Below are 16678 nucleotides of genomic sequence, written 5' to 3'. Positions count from 1 at the left end.
GCTCAGTCCTCTGCTCCATCCATTGCAAGGGAGGAAGCAGAGAGAGATAAGTGGCCTGATCTCAGGGGCCAGACCAGAACTCAACATGGGAGTGGAGCATGCCCATCATTGCTGAAGCAAGTCTGGCTTCTGCCTCTGAGAGAGAGCTGGTCAGAGGAGGCCTGAGGGTGGGGCCCTTAGCCCCAGCTACAGTTGAGTCTCTGAGTTACTTGGGGCTCAGTGGAGGTGGGGGATGCAGGTCACTAGGGGCTATATCAGCCCCCCAGATACAGTAAGGCATTTCCCAAGGGCATCCCCAGCTCTTGCCAATATCCATGCCATGTCCTGGCCAAGCTGGCTTCTCCAGAGGCACTCAGAGAATTCCTTTGTGTTGCATTTGCCAAGATGGTATTCTGGCTGCTGTGTAGTATTTTGTTCCAAAAGAAAGGCTAAAAGATGCAGAGAGGGAAACGAAAATAATAAAGATGGGCACAGGCTGTTCCAATTGACTTGGCAGCACGTCTCCCCCAAATGAGGCAATCATCCATTTTCCAATCGGGCCCGGACGTCCGCAGCTCATTCCTCAGCCAGCCACCTCGGCTCCCCTGTCTGGAGGCAGCTCGGGCTCCCTGCCTTCCTGTGGATTAATCACGCCTTCGGGGCCCTCGCAGCTAGCAGCCCACTCCTTCGGCATGCCTTAATGATAAGAACGAGGAAAGGGTCATTAGCCACCTGTGATCCTGTGTGCAGTGTGGACACACAGCGCATGTTAATATGCACAGGCCAGCGCCAGCAGCCAGAACACGCAGTGTACCACTGGACACAGACCACAGACATCCTGTCTCGGCGTTCAGACAGTCACAACTTCCTGGTTGTGAATGGAGACTCTCAGTGACCAGTACCATGGACACCTGACACTTTCCCCTGGGCTCTGGGCCCACATGGATGACACCAACACACTGCAGCCTGTGGTGATTCTTAATTATTTATTGGTGAATTATTCATGTGCATGGTTTTCCAGGCGAGTCTGTGCAGCAGGGCTGCTTGTCTGGTGATCTAGCAACTGTTCGGGAGACAGAGCCCTACAACCAGCTGGTGAAAAATCAAAGCTGTGGCCTAGGTGCCAAGGCTGAGCCTAGATGTTAGTAGATTGCCCTTGTTGGGCCAAGGGAGTCCAAATCGCTCTTAAACTTGGCCATTGTAGCACCCCTGAGCTGAAGGAGAGGCTCATACATCAAAATAGGCCCCGGAGCTAGAGACACAAGACCCTGTCATCATGACTATGAGCTGAGGACGATCTTCCTGAGGATGTTTCTTGGTTTCTGGATGAGAATAGCAAACCAGGTTTCATCTGCTTAGCACAGAAGGTCTCAGTACCTGCGTGTGTCTATAGACACCACATAGTCTGAAGTTAACTGTCTCCTGTGTTCTCACAGCAGAAAGCTACCAGTTCCTGCTGGCCTTGAGGCTGCAGGCCTATTCGTCTCCACCTGAACTGTAGGATATGGCCATTGCACAATAACCAGACTCTTGCACATGTGTAGAGGGACAGGCTGCATGTATGTATTACTTGATCTGCACAGTGGTCCTGGGGGTAGTTAGGGTTATGTATGCCCATTTTGCAAATGGAGAGATAGGCAGACATAGGAAAGGCCTGGCTAGGGAGAAGGCTTGAGAAGGCCGAGATTGCTTTGTCTTCCAGGTTTGATCTTTGAGAGTTGTCTTCTGCTCTGCACTGGAATGAAAGAGCTTCTGAGACAGATGAGTTAGTTCTCCTTCATTCTTGCACTTACCAGGTACTCTGGCCTCTACCAGTGCTGGCCACAAGAGCAACTAATCCCCTCTGCCAGCAGGAAGGGAAACCTCCTTTTTCCACCCACTCCTGATGAGCAGGAACCTGAAAGGGGGTACACTTTGTAGAGGTCCCAAGTCAGTGCCTGCACCTCAGGTAGAGAACTCTTGCTGGGAGTTAGTGAGCCCAGAGGGGAGCCTACACATCATCTGTCAGAGTTAGGAAGCAGCAGGAAGGTCTTCCCTCCTCTCCTAGGAATAAGACATCTTTCCTACAGGGGGCTATATGCTAATGGGCACACCCAAACTACAGCCTCTATAATACTTCTGAGGGATTGTGTGAATCATGAAGTCAAGCTCCATATTACAACTTTCTCCAAAGCTAGTCATTATGTCATTGCTGGGTTTGGGGACACTAGGTTTGAGATATACTTGTGTGTGTTGCAGTCACCATGGCAGTCTGGGACTCAAGCCTGAGTCCCAGTTCTGCCAATGACTAGACATTGAGAACAGCCTCTGGCCTGTCAGAACATATCTTGGTGGTGTGTAGATCCCACTCTTCCTGCTTGCCCTGTTTCTGCCAAGAGTCCTCCTGTTTCCCTCACCGCCCCTGGAGAAGTGGAGGGTTATCCAAAGAGAAGGAAATGGAAAACCCGAGTCCTGAACTGACCAAACTATGGGCAGAATTGGAGCTCCATCAACTCTGAAATGGAACCAGGCATTGAGAAGTAGCCCCAAAGTAGATCCATAAGGTTACGAAAGAGCATACAAACAAGCATGGACTAAAGTCCAGTCTTTTCCCCCACCTCTCCTCTGGTTCTGCGTCCTCTGGACAGTTCGGTAAACAGCACTTGTCTACCCCAGACCTCAGTATGACCTGCCTCCACCCACCAATAAAAGATTTCCTAGACTCCTCAGCTTTAATTATCATGCATGTGGAGGTGGCATGCACACAGGACCTGGCAAGAAACTACCCTCTTGGACAAGAAGCCTGAATTCTCAATAACCGCCCCCCTCCACATCAGGGAGTGACTGCTGCTCCTACTCTCCCTTCGTGGTACAGGGCCCCATGCCAGGCTCCGCCAGTTCACAGGCAGCCTGCCAAGAAAGGGCGCTCCCACAATAAGGAAGCATTTTTCTGTGTTTTGTCTGTAATTGTTTGACCAGTCTGGACTGCTGACACCTCGTCCATTCAGGACCTCCTTCCGCCCCACGTGCACTTCCTGTGTCTCCTGCAGTGCCACTCAGGCACACGTGTGTGCACACGGGGCCTCTGACACACTGGCTCTGAGCCCAGCAGGAAATACTTAAGTTGCCACCTCAGGAGCTGGCACACAGCCATCTCACTCAGAGTAAACTGTGTGACACATTTCTTTCATTCGCTTAAAAGGGAAAATTAAACTGAGGAATGAGGTCTGACCAGAATGCTTACATGCAAATAGTTGACCTTTGTTTTGAATACACTTAATGAGACTGAAACCAGATTGTGTGGCCTCCAGCTGCCTGAGTCTCCACCTCCTCTCTCACTTTAGAAGGAGGCTGGAAGAGATGGCAGTAGTTTAAAGATGGCAAGTTTGAGGGACAGGCTTTTCTTTCATGTACTAGAACTGTAAGATGGAGGAGATTCATGGGGTCCAGCAGGGGATCCCTTAGGCAGTCAGCTGAGAAGCTATATTGACATAGGAGGCTTTTTGAGTCTGACCCCAAGCTGTTCTGCTAATCCTAGGCAAGTCTTATGTTACATGGGTAGTGGTCATCTCAGGTCAGCGAGGAGGAGATGATTTCTCTAAGAATGCATGAGGCTGTGTTGCTTTGTCAGAATATGGGGACTGATGGAGTATATCAGTCAGGCAAGAGTAGGTTATGCTGAGGTAACAAGTTTTCTGCCTATCTCAGTGCATTAACACAATGAAGATTTAAATTCTAAGGACTCAAATCTTGGCACTGGTAAAGCAGCCTCTTCTAGGGGCCGCTGCACCGTTTGAAATATATTATCTCCATGGTTGTCAAGGTTGTGAAGCAAACTATAGGGTCATCAAGAATGTGTCCATTTCATTGATTTTTTTTCCATTGGGGTGTACTGATTTGTACATAGTAAAGGATTTTGTCATGATATTTCCATGCATGTATATGAAATATTTGGGACATAGTCACTGCCCCCTGTTTCTTCCCCACACACACACACCAGATCTTCTCTCTCTCTTTCTATTTCTGTTCCTTCTGAATGGTCAGATCTGGATGCCATCTCCATCACCTCCTTGCTACTTCTATCTGCCAGGCCCTTGTTTGAGAGATAGCTGGGAGAGATGGTCCTGGGTGTCAGGCAAGAAAACATGGTGTGGGGAATACATAACATAGTCTTTGCCCAAGTAGGAGTAGACTAAGGGAAGAAGTGCCTTGAGGCAGTGTCCATTAGCAAGAACCCTGCCTTGGCAGGTGCTTGGGAGACCAGAGCCTGAGCTACAAAATCCAGTGGACATTCAGCATGCAGATACTCCTGTAGCTTTCCTTAGAAGCTTAAGTCCAGCTAGCTAGGAAGGTAGGGCATCTTCTTTCAGTGCCTCCAAAGAATTGCCAGTCAGAAAACTCAAGGATTAGCCAATGGCTCACACCCATAATGCAGAAGCATGGGATCTCCGACCAAACATGGAGTGGTAGGATCGGGATCAGTGTTATTTGCCATCTCCAGAAAGAGGCAGTGCTATGTCAGCCCGTGAGAGATAGATTTAGCCAATGAGAGGGTCAAAAGTCATTCCTAACAAAGGAGTAGTGTTAGTGTGGGCCCTGAACTGAGTGTCCAGAGGCCTTCAGAATCTATAAGTGTTTGGAATGAGTGCACATTGCCTCTGGGATGGGGCGATGAGAAGGGAGGGCTAGAAGCCCAAGCTGGCTCTGTCTCTCCAGGGTCTTCTGGGCCACTGGGAAGAATGGAACTTTATCATGAAGAATGGAATTTTAGTATACTACAAGGATCAGATTTGTTCTTTCTTTAAAAATCAGACAGGTGGTGGGTAGAGAATGGACAAGAAGGGTAGGAATCAAAATGGTTGGTGGGAAGAGTGAAAGAAGTAGCCATGTAGATAGAGATAAGTTTGAGAGCCACTGAGACCCTGCAGTCGTAAACGGGAAACAGCTGCTGCCTCTGAGTCAGGGAATTCCTAAGGATAGACATTTGGGCAAAAGAAAAAGAAGTTTATTTGAGGGCATGTGGCTGGTGACACAGCCAGGTGAAGGTGTAGAGCAGGTTGTAGGATGGTAGGGAGATGTTAACTGGTAGTGTTAAGAGGTAGGTGTTGGATGAGGTCCCTCAGAGAGCACTTAGAAAGTGAGAAGAAGGGGAAATTGTAGAGCACCAGGTAGCCCCAGGTTGGGTGTAAGCAATGTGTCATGGATGCCACAGGGACATGGGTCGTGAGTGTACATTGGAGTTAACAGATGTACCATCCGTGACCTCCCCAGCAAGTGCCCCAGCATGAGTGTGGTAAGGGCCACGTAGATTCCAGTGCAGACGGGGGGGGGGGGTGGAGAAAGAGCAAACTGAAGGAAGAAAGTGTGTGTGAAGGGTATTGGCATGACGTGAGGGACGGGGACAGAGTTTCATTTCTTAACCATGTGATGTTGACAAAACATTTTTACAAGAATTTTTGAGGTATCATATTTGCCAGGAAGCATAGTAATGGATATGGTAAGTCCACATCTAGCTTGGAGGGTGGTGCTCGTCTCCGCTTCAGTTCTGCACAGGCTTCAGGCTGGGCTCAGGTCTGCTCCCTGCATCTTTCAGAAGGGACAGCCAGAGCCAGGGCAGTCACAAGCAGAACATGGTAGCCTTTTGCATGGTTGGTCACAGGCTTTAACCATGACAGTGGTAGTGGACAACTGGGGTGGGCTGATAAGGTTGGAGGAGAATCTGGCTTTATACATACTTTAAAACCTCATAATGAAAGTGATTGAGAAATAGAATGGGTCCAAGTGGTACCTAAGCTACAACCTCTCCATCCCTTCTGTGACAAAAGCAGCCTCTTCCTTCTGCCTTTCCCTATTTCCTGACTTGGGTAGCCACGCCCTGCCTGGAGAGGAGCCAGCTACGTCATGATAGTGCTGAGAGCAAGATGCAATCTTCAGTGACTCAGAAGGCCCTTCCAATACCATGGTGTGTCTGGGTCTCCATGACAACCCTGCAGGGCCTTCTGTTCAGATACTGGGAAGGCCATTTGAAAGATGGTCTAGGAAGCAGAGGCCAGGGTGTCCACATTCTGGGTCCCAAGATGAAATACTAGTAGGGTTGCAGTTAGGAGGAAGAATTCAATTCCTAGAAGCTGGCAGCTTTCAGAGGCATTGTGCTAGGGTCTGGAGGCTAGGCAGCCTCACCTTGTTCTGACTTCCTGTTCCCCATCCTTGAGGATTAACTTATTCTCAGAGAGTTCTCTGGTACATAAACAGGGAACTCTCTGGGCACCACTACATCACAGGTACTGGAAGGAGCAAATGAGGTGTCTGTTAAGACTAAGTCTGTTTTAGAGAGGTCTCTATACCTGAGTCATGTAACCTGTTGTTGGGGCAGGCTCAGCCAGAGGTGTCCACAAGCTGATTTTTCCACAGTGGGTATAGGAGGAGACAGGCATCAACCATATGTTAGATGCTGTCTGTCATTTATCATAATTAAGCTGGTTGTCTTTAGCAGAAGAACCCCCCCCAAAAAAAAACTTAAACTAGGTTCAAATCCTACCCCCTACACTTTTTGCCACATGATCTTGAGCGGCTGTTTCTTCCTTATCTGTGAAGTGGAGCTGATGGACCATCCAGGCTTAGAGGCTTGCTCTGATCTGAAACCCATATTTGAAAGCTCATTATTGAACCCAAAGTAGGAGCTGAAGAGCTAGAGATGGTTACTGATGGGTACCATCCTGCACCCTAGCAGAGCTGCTGTTTGTCTAAACGTTCATTCTCTCTCCTCTACACCAGCAGGTCCGGGCTCTGTTTCCCTGTGAGAAGCCGCCTCGGCCCACCGAGATGTCCCGGCACCACAGTCGCTTTGAAAGAGATTACCGGGTAGGCTGGGACCGTCGTGAGTGGAGTGTCAACGGGACCCATGGGACCACCAGTATCTGCAGTGTCACATCAGGGGCTGGGGGTGGCGCAGCCAGCAGCCTCAGTGCTCGGCCAGGCCTCCTGCCACTACCTGTGGTACCCTCCCGACTGCCCACACCGGCTACGGCTCCTGCACCCTGCACCACTGGCAGCAGTGAGGCCATCACCAGCCTCGTGGCCAGCTCAGCTTCTGCAGTCACCACCAAGGTAAGTGTTGGTACCCTGTCTGGACAAGAGAAGAGTCCTACCTTCCTGTAAGACCAGGCCACCGCCTGCTCCTCTGTATTCCCCAGAGTCATGGCTTCCCTGGATGGACCATAACCCTTCCAGAGGGCATCCTGGACTTGATCCAGAAAGTCTCTGTCCGTGTCTCCCTAGCAGGGTATTCAATTGGTGCCATGCCAATTAAATGTTACTGGATGGGTGAACTAAGCTTGACAATACAACCTCCCTAACTGAGACCTTACAAGGTCCCTAGAGGCATCAGTGCTTAGGGTTTACAAGCAGGATTCACCACAGGGTGAGGTCCCTCATGTCTGGTCTCCTTGGAAGCTAACAGAAAGTATGCTTTATGGTTAAGGGTTCTTAAGGCACACTGTAGTTTTAGTTGCTGCTCCAAGGACTCAGGACTTGCCCCACAAGTTGTTTTCAGGGCATTGACTAACTCCATCTTTTCTGGAAAAAGCAGCTCCAGCCTGCAGAATAGTAGCTGAAGTCAGTCTATATATTAAACAGAATGTGGAAATGGGTGTCGTCATGGCTCTTGCAGAGTTTCAAGCTGGGCTGGTTCACACCATGCTTGCTCCTCACAGCCCCAGGCAACCTCAGCCCCAGAGGGACTGCGGGCACCTGGGCACCTGGGCAGGAGATCCATTCATCCCATTCGGCCATGTGTGTGAGGGGGGGGGAGCGGGGCGGGGGGGCTCCACAGGCTGTCTTTGCCTCTGTCAGCCATTCAGAGTAGCCTCTCAGGAACCCTCTCAGGGTCTGCATGTGTGCATGAATGCAGGCGTGTGTGAGTGTGTGTGAGAGAGTGTGTTCTTTTCTTTTCCTGCTTTCATAAAAGTTGCAGGAAAAATTAAAAGGTGGGAAGTCTTGGGCCGGCCATTGTGCAGGGGCTGCGGTGGAGGATGGCGCACTCCAGGTGTGCTGTGGCTTTGTGATTTTCAAAACTCCCCTTCAGCCCTGCTTCCCATTAATAACCGAGAGTGCTGCTGGCCACGGAGCCTGGCGGAGGCCCGAGACAATGGAGCTATTGGAGGCCGACGCTCGGCACGCTGACAACGTGCTGCAGTGCCTTATTGATTTTATTTTCCTGTTATGAAAACACCGCCCCATTGAGGTGGGGAGGGAAGGAATGTCAGATAGGAGAGAGGTGGAGGATTATTTGGGCACGACGCCCCCCACCCCAGGGCAGCCACACACATTCTTCCCCTTGCCACCAGCCCCTGGCCTGCTCTGAATTGGTGACCCTGCCCAGGGGAGCCAGCCACCAGCCTGCAGGGCACATCTGGCAGGCACTCTGCAAGACCAGCTGTTGGCCATCTGGACAGTAAAAGCCTCTAAGGCTGATGGTGGGGGCTGCAGGTGGGAGAGCGGGGGGGGGGGGTGGGAGGAGGAGGAGATTGGACCTGCCGGCTCCCTTGATTTCCATCCCATCTGGATGGAATGGCATCAGGCTATCTTGAGGGCACAGCTTTCAGTTCTGCCAAGCTAAGGTTGGTGCTGGTGGCTCTCTTCATGGCTGACCTGCTCACGTGGTGCCTGGTGTGCTCCAAGACAGTTCAATGTTCACCATTCCTGCCTGGCCAGGCCTCAAAGCGCAGCTACATGGGAGGGAAGGAACAAGCCCCAGACAGAAAACAACAGCTGAGATGAGGACTGAGCCAGTGGCTATCCAAGAGGAGGAGAGAGGGTAAAAAGTTCAGGCCTAGGAGCTCAGCCAATTCCCCAGCATGTGAAAGCACAAAACTAAATTCCATCTCCCCTGTGTAAGCTTCGGAGGCCAGTTTCAGATCTGCAGGGGCTTGTGTGTGCCTGGTGTGTGTCTTGGATTCTTTTGAGTCTTCAGGAGTGCCGAGAAAGGACAGGATAGCAGCTTCTAGCCAGGGCATAGCTATCAGATGTGGTGCCTCCTCCCATTCTGGTCTACTGCTCCTCACCCAAAGGCCTGGCCCCTAGCCTATGTATACTTTCCTGTCTTTACTATTTCCTGTCTTTACTATTTTATTTTATTTTTGGCATGGTAGGGGTTGAACCTTAGGAGTTCATGCTTAGTAGGAAGGTGCTCTACTATGAAGACATGCCTTCAACTCTTTTTGCATTATTTCTGAAAGTCTCACTTTTTACCCAGGCCCATGCCTTGACTTCAGTCTTCCTATTTTGGTTCCCATTGTGGCTGGGATGATAGGTGTGGGTTCCCAAGCAGGCTTGTATGTATGCCTGTACTGACCTTGAACCTCATTCCTCCAGATCTTAGACTCTCAAGGAAATACAATTACAGAGGTGTTGCCATCAGTGCCCAACTAGTTTGTGTATCTGACCCCATGCTAAAATCATATCAACTGATAATAAGCAAGCCAAACCCATGCATTGGTGGCTTCTCTGGCCACCAGCTGTGTCCGCCAAACAGCAGAGGTAACACTCCTTAGGGAGCTTATGGGCCAGCATATAATGAATCTGTGACCACTGCAGTATAACCAGATGACTGTCTCTCTTGTTTGAATTATTGGCAGAGATGGTTCAGTAGAGTGGATAAAGCCAGACTTTAGAATGACACTGTCTAGATTTTAATTCTAGTCAACTAGCCTACTAAATAGCCGTGGACAAGTCTCAACTTCTCTGGACCTCACTGTTGCGTATGTGTGTGCCAGTTCTAAGTCTTGAATTCAGGATATGGGTGCTATCCCTGAGATTTCTTTGCTCAAAACTAGTACTCTACCATTTGAGCCACAGCTCCCCTTCCAGATTTAGCAGTAAGAGAGCTTTGATCTGGCTTTGAACTGTGTTCCTCAGATCTCAGCCTCCTGAGTAGCTAGAATTACAGATATGAGCCACTGGTGCCCTGCTTGGGCCTCACTTTTAAAACAGGAGATCAGATGGGAGTCCCTGCCTACCAGAGTTGTGAGGATTATGTGATTAGAAATATGTGTCAAGAACAGAACAGGCCCTGGCAGGTAGAAATCCTCTCTGTGTACTGAGGTCACCCCATCACCGTTGTCACCACTTGCCATGGGACAAGACTGTCCCCTGTGAAGACAGGTGTTCATTTTCAGCTTCACCATGAGGAACAGATAAGAAACAGCAGCTGGAGCCAGGCACAGTGGGTCACACCTATAATCCTAGTTACTCAATAAGCTGAGATCTGAGGATCATGGTTTAAAGCCAGCCCAGGCACTAAAGACTATGAGACTCTTACCACCAATTAGCCACTAGAAAATAGGAAGTGGGGCTGTGACTCAAGGGGTAGGGTGGTAGCTTTGAGCTGAAGAGCTCAGGGACAGCGTCCAGGCCCATAGTTCAAGCCCCATGACCTACAAAAAAAAAAAAGGGAAAGGAAAGAAAGAAACAACTGTTTCCCACATAGGTGAGTTTGAGTAATTGGCATCAAGGTAATGTGGCAGCAGGAAGGACCTGGAGGAAGAAGGGAGGGAAGGAAGGTAGCTCTTAGGCTCCACATTGAACTGAGTCCACAGTCCTGATTACCTGGAACGTAGGGAAGGAGATTTAAAGCTTTCATAATCTGTGAAGCCCTAATATGTACATGGTGCATAGACTCCATTGCAAAAATCATGGAGGGAGGGAGCTCCGTAGAAGGTGGGTACAGGGTTGTACTCTTGGCTCCCCAAGTGTGTTAAGGCTGCTTATAGGGACTGACCAGGTCTTGGCATCCAGCCCCGCTTTCCCTTCCCCCTATCTCTCCCCACTTCACCCCTTCCCATTGCTGGGAGGGGAACAGGGTGAATGTCACGTGCTCTGAGGACACTCCCACATACCTTGAGCCATTCCATTCCATACGTGCCCCTTTGCTGCCTCTGATTCTGCTGAACCAGGCCTGGGAGCCTCAGCTCTTGCAGTGGCAATGACTGCTCTGTTCCCAGAGGTCCAGTACCAAGATGATAACGTTTTCTGTCACTGATGCCTCCAGGCCTGAGTTCGTTTTTCTGTTTCTTCATCTGTCCGTGGCCTAAAGGTTTTTTGTACATTTTGAAGACAGGGCAGTTGGATGAGTACTGTGGCTGTCCCGGGCCACTGGGATGTCAGGAGAGTCTAATAGGTTCCTCCCACTTCTGTTGCACATGTATTTCCTTCAGACTTCCAGAACATGAGTCCTCAGAGCACAAGGACTATATTTACAGCCTCTAATTTTGTAAGTCAAAACTGTGAAGCCAAAGAACATGAAGCTTGCCTACTTTACCAAGGCCACCCAGTGAATTACTTGGAATTAGAGCCAGCCTAGGCTCTCTCCATCCCAGGCTCACTGACAGCACCATTCACCATGGTAAACATGTGGTTATGGAATACGTGTCATCTCTCAACACCGAGTTGACCACAAATTCCAGACTTCAGGCCAGGAAAAAAAAAAAAGGTTGCATTTACCTCTTAGAACAAGAGGAAAAATATAAGCCAAATGTTATGTTGACTCACATTGCCCAGGCAGTGACAGCTTCAAAGTGTTAGAGTTAGATGAACTGGGGTTGAATCCTAGCTCTCACATATACTAGCTAAGCTTCAGTTTGTCTATAAAATGGGGAAAGTGATAGTATCTTCCTCATAAGGGTTATTTAAATTAATATTGTAGAAGAGTCTAAAACAGTATCTGCCACTTAGTATACATTCAGAGTTACTTTTCAAAAGTTAAACTTAAATGAATATTAGAGATACCACAGTAAAACACCTTCCATACAGTGTTATTAAAATGTAAATAAACAAGCCCAGCACTGGTGGCCTATGATCCCAACTATCCAGAGGCTGAGATCTGAGGATCATGGTTCAAAGCAAACCTGGGCAGGAAAGTCCATGAGACTCTTATCTCCAGTCAAGTAGCAAAAATCTAGAGCTATGACTCACTTGAGTCATGCCAGCCTTGAGAAAAAGAGATAAAAGGAGCCTTGAGAAAAAGGAGAAGGACAGTGCCCAGTCCCTGAGTTCAAGCCCCCATAGCAGCACACACAAAAATGTTAAATTAGATATGGGATCTAGCCAGGCGCCAGTGGTTCACACCTGTAATCCTAGCTATTCAGGAGGCTGAGATCCGAGGATCACGGTACTAAACCAGCCTAGGCACTAAAATCTAGGAGTCTCTTATCTTAGATTATGCTTGCCTTGAGCTGAAGAGCTCAGGGACAGAGCGCAGGCCCCGAGTTCAAGAATAGGTACAGAGGGGAAGCTGGCCCCCTGGTGGTTAGTGCCTAGGGCCTCTGTGAGCAGCCCTTCCCCCTCTCTGATGCATTGGAGGGGCTGTGACAGTATGGAATTCCTTCCCTCCACCACCTGGATGGACACCCAGGCAAGAGCACACCAAAGGCTGAAGTGTGGGACTCTACAACCAGACTTGTTTGTGGGAGGGAAGGGAGGCAGTGCCCAGTAGCTGTTGCTGCTACTGCTGCTGCATGCTGCATGAAATTTAAATTATTTTCAGCAAACCTGCTTGACAGATGAAACAGAAAAGGGCCCGCTTCATAGAATGCAATTTTGTCCCTGTAAGAATGGACTGCGGTCTCCTTTGCTGATGCCTGTAAGATGTGTGAAGGCGCTTTCTTCATGTGGTCAGGGGCACTCAGGCTGAAACATTGCCATTGTCCCTTGGAGCTAAGCCCTTGAAAATAGGTCTGGCAGAGAAACAGCAGCATAGCCTATCTGAAGCCCTGGGAGAGCTGAAAGGGGCCAGGAATTTGCTTGCCCCGAACACCAAAGCCCCCAGGGATTGACATTTCTGAACATGTGGGACTGTCAGAGTAGATATGTCTCACCATGTACAGCATGTGTGCCCTGAACAGCACTGCTTCTCAGGGAATGCCCAGGGTCCCCTGGGGAATCACAGGTACAACCCCATCCCAGTACCCTGTGGTTCTGGGTTCTGTGAATGGATGAGTCAGGGGCAGGAGGCCGGGCTGGGGAGGGGGTGGGGGTGAGAGGCAGAGCAGACTTCTGGCTCTTGCATTCAGGCTGAAAATCAAAGGCTTCTGAGTGAGCGTGGTTGCGAGAATGACTCAAATCCCTCTTTACCGTTCCAGAGTTGGAACGATTTTATCCAGAAGGCTGTGGCTTGTCCATGAACAAGTATTTGTGATTTCCCTGGTGATAAATTATCGGCCCGATAAAGCATTGTGAGACATCATGTGCATGTTCGTACTGAGCTAATGGCTTTCGCCTGTGCCTGAAGTCACACTTACAGTGTGGATTGTATCTTCATTGACGTAAAACCCATCTGTCAGTCACAACATGGGTACAAAATTGAAAAGTGTCACATTTCCAAAGCACCCATTTCAAAGCTTACTTTGGAGAGAGTAGATCTTGAACTTCAATTTCTAAATAAGGGGTAAAAAAGAGATTATGCCTTCCCCCCCACACATATGTAAGAGATAAGCCACCACCTGGACAAAAGACTGCTAAGGATTATAATATAAAGGTGTCAGAAGACATGATGGACTAAAATCAGATGCATATATAGTTATTTTTGCTGCAGTAATCACACACTACCCCCCAGACTTCATGACTTGATGCCATTACTACTCTGTGGGTTGGCTAGTCTGCTCTGGCCTGCGTCAGCATGCTAATCTCTGCCAGTCCCTCATTTGTCCATGGCCAGTGACAAGGGTAGTCTCACTCACAGGAACCCTGGATGGTCAGCCAAGGCCTTTCTTCCTCTATCTGGCTGGCTCAGGTTGGTAGTTCACGTGGTGGCTCAGGATTCCAAGAGCAGCAAGACAGCAAGGTCAGTGTGCAGGTGCTTTTCTTACCTCAGCTTGAGGCATGTTTGTTAAAAAAAAAATCCTGTCAGCCAAAGCAAGGGCATTGCCAAGCCAGACTCCAGGAGTGGGCAAAGAGTCCTTGCCTCTTGGTAGATTCTGTGAGATACCACATTGCCAAAGAGCAGCATCTAAGACTGGGAAGAATTGTGATTATTTTTGCAGTATACCACAGGGTCTCTGTTACATTTACTTAGGCACAGTTATTCACCCTCCAGCTTCTGGCCAAGGTTTGTGTGTCCCAGGAAGAAAAGATAAGATCAACCTCTTACTTTGGCTACCTAGCCTGGTGCATGGAATCAGTCTGGATTATAGACTTATAAGATTTAAGACTTATACACGCTAGTCTTGCTCACATACTGTCCACACAGAGTGCCAACTTGCAGTGGGAATAGGGGTAACAGTGGTGGAGGAGTCGAAGAAAATACCTAACAAGGATTGTTGCTAGGGAGCAGGCTGGCCAATAGGCCTCAGAGCACCTAAAAGTTGCATTTGCCTTTGAGAACCTACCACTGGCCAAGACATAGCTGTCCATCCTGAAGGCTATACTTGATCTTGTCACCTCCCCAGAATTGGCCCTAGACTTGGACACTGCTGCCCAGGAAATACACAAAGGCAGATACTAACCTACTAATTTAGATTGTTTTTAAAAGTTACCTCCTTCTCAGACTTCTCCTTTTTCTCCCTAATAGATAAATTCCCAGCAGTTCCCCAAAAATAAGTCCTCAGAAAGGTCTCTTCTTAAATTAAATTAGGCCTGATGTGAACAAACCAGTCAGTGCAACATCAACATAAATCTACTTCTTATTCGGCTGTAATGGATTTTCTTCCTGTTTCATTTAATTACTCATGTTGCAATTAAACTTTCTTTTCCCCAACTACTGAAGGCCAGTATTTTAGATACACTGTTAAATAGGTTTTGGTGAACTAACCTAGAAATCTCTTTTTTGTAATATTGTAGATTTTTTTAATAAGGAAAGTATATTCCAAAGTCTAAACTGCCAAACATATAAATGAATTTACAGAACAATAACGCTAGAAATAACTTGGAGAAATAAACACAAAAATAAACTGTGTTATGCACCTCAGAAATATTGGTGTACCATCAGTTCTAAAGAGTTATCTCTATTTTGGTGGCACACACTGACCAGTCTGTGATCTGTGTTTCATTCATGCATGTCACACTGCTGCTCACTCTTGCTTGAGCCCACTCTCACTTCTAAGACATGCTGCAGTACCACCCAAAAAATGCAGGTAGAAGTTGCTGAAGAGATGGATAGCAGGTTACCAACTTCAACCCTTCCATGTGCCACTCAGACTAAGGTCTCAACCAGCAGTGGCATGTACATTTGCATTGTGACTTTGTCTCTCTGGAGTCCGTAGACCACAACCTCACATTTCTCTAGTAAAGAGTCTTAAGTCAGGTGCCAGTGGCTCACACTTGTAATCCTACCTGCTCAGCAAGCTGAGCTCTAAGGATCACAGTCCAAAAGCAGCCTACGCAGGAAAGACCGTGAGTACAAGTAGAGCTGTGGCTCAAGTAGTAGAGCATCAGCCTTGAGTGAAAAAGTAAAGGGACAGTGCCTAGGCCCTGAGTCCAAGCCCCAGTACAGGCACAGGCACAGACACATTCAAAAAGGAAGGCCTGAGAACTTGGTAATGTGTGTGGACAGGACCTTAGAATGCATTCAGAGGCTGCCAGCCTGCCTCTCCCCACCCCCCGCCCTGCTTCCTAGAGGATGTGGGCAATGCTTTGTACCCTCTTTGAAGAAGACACCCTGGGGCTGAGGCTGGAGGACTTGGGGCACATGTGTGGGAAAATGAGGCCAGTATCCTGCGTAGTCTCACTTGGCTTAAATCATTGACTGCCTTGAACAGAAACACTCTTACTGACCATCTAGAGATTTAAACATCTCAGATGAAGTCTTCTATCCCCTGTGCCCTACTTGTGCCCCGTTTTGTCCTCCAAAGGCCACAAGTCCACTTTGTTTGCCATTAAGTACAAAGAATGGGCCAGCACCCCCCATAAAAGTGTGCCTTCCTCTGTCAGGAGTGGATTTACCAACAATCCCAGTGCACTGGCTATTCCTGTGCTGGAGGAGCACAGGAAGATCCTCTAAGTACAGAGTCACCTTTCCACAGACTTAACCCAACTCAGGGGCCAGATTTGACAGTGAACATAACCTACATCCTTTATGGACTACTTAAAGAATCCCATTTTCTGCTTTGCGCCTGGTGACATGAGCCTGTAGTCCCAGCTACTAGCTACTCGGGAGGTGGAAATAGGAGGATCCTGGTTTGAAGTTGTCTGCCTTCTTCAAATAGTCACACTTGCTCCAGATTTTACTTGCGTGGAATTCCTTTCACTTGTTTCATGAGTTGATCTTACTAAGACCCTTATATCGTTATTATTTTGTCCCAAGTACTATTTAAGCATTCTGCCCAAGCTCACTTATTTAATCCTCAGTCTAATTCTCAATGTCATTATTATTACCTTCACTTGAAAGAGGAAACCTTCACTTGAAAGAGCCCAGGCATACAGAGCTCTGGAGAGTCCCAGCCAGCGTAAGCCTTGGGAAAATGAACAACCAATTGAATGAACTAGTACTGGCTTCCCCTCAGTACTAGTAACCCAGCCCAAAGGTACAGTTCCACCCCCCCTCACCCCCCGACAAAAGCAGTCCCTACGTGAGGACCAAGTGGGTATATAGGAAGACTGGGCATAATGGCTCACTTCTGTAATCTTGTCTACTCAGGAAGTGGATAACAATTAGGAGGTTAGTCCAGCCAAGGTAAAAAGTTTGCAAGAAGAGCTCCTATCTCAATCAGTAAATCAGACAGGATGGTGC

The 16678-nt window shown here is 48.4% G+C and overlaps 1 protein-coding gene across 2 annotated transcripts in view; it reads left to right on the top strand.

Annotated features, from left to right (window-relative positions):
• Positions 1-16678, top strand: part of Klhl29 (kelch like family member 29) — a 280806-nt gene that overhangs the window by 144214 nt on the left and 119914 nt on the right. For both annotated transcript variants that reach the window (XM_090337382.1, XM_090337381.1), the window contains one exon: positions 6733-7065. In XM_090337382.1, the coding sequence (XP_090193508.1) occupies positions 6781-7065 (285 nt within the window). In that variant the 5' untranslated portion in view covers positions 6733-6780. The remainder of the gene's footprint in view (positions 1-6732; positions 7066-16678) is intronic.

The sequence above is a fragment of the Megascapheus bottae genome, chromosome 7 (assembly GCF_031878675.1).
Source record: "Megascapheus bottae isolate mThoBot1 chromosome 7, mThoBot2.hap1, whole genome shotgun sequence".
Taxonomy (NCBI): domain Eukaryota; kingdom Metazoa; phylum Chordata; class Mammalia; order Rodentia; family Geomyidae; genus Megascapheus; species Megascapheus bottae.
Note: the sequence above shows the minus strand (reverse complement) of the source record. Positions and strands in the feature narration are given on the sequence as shown.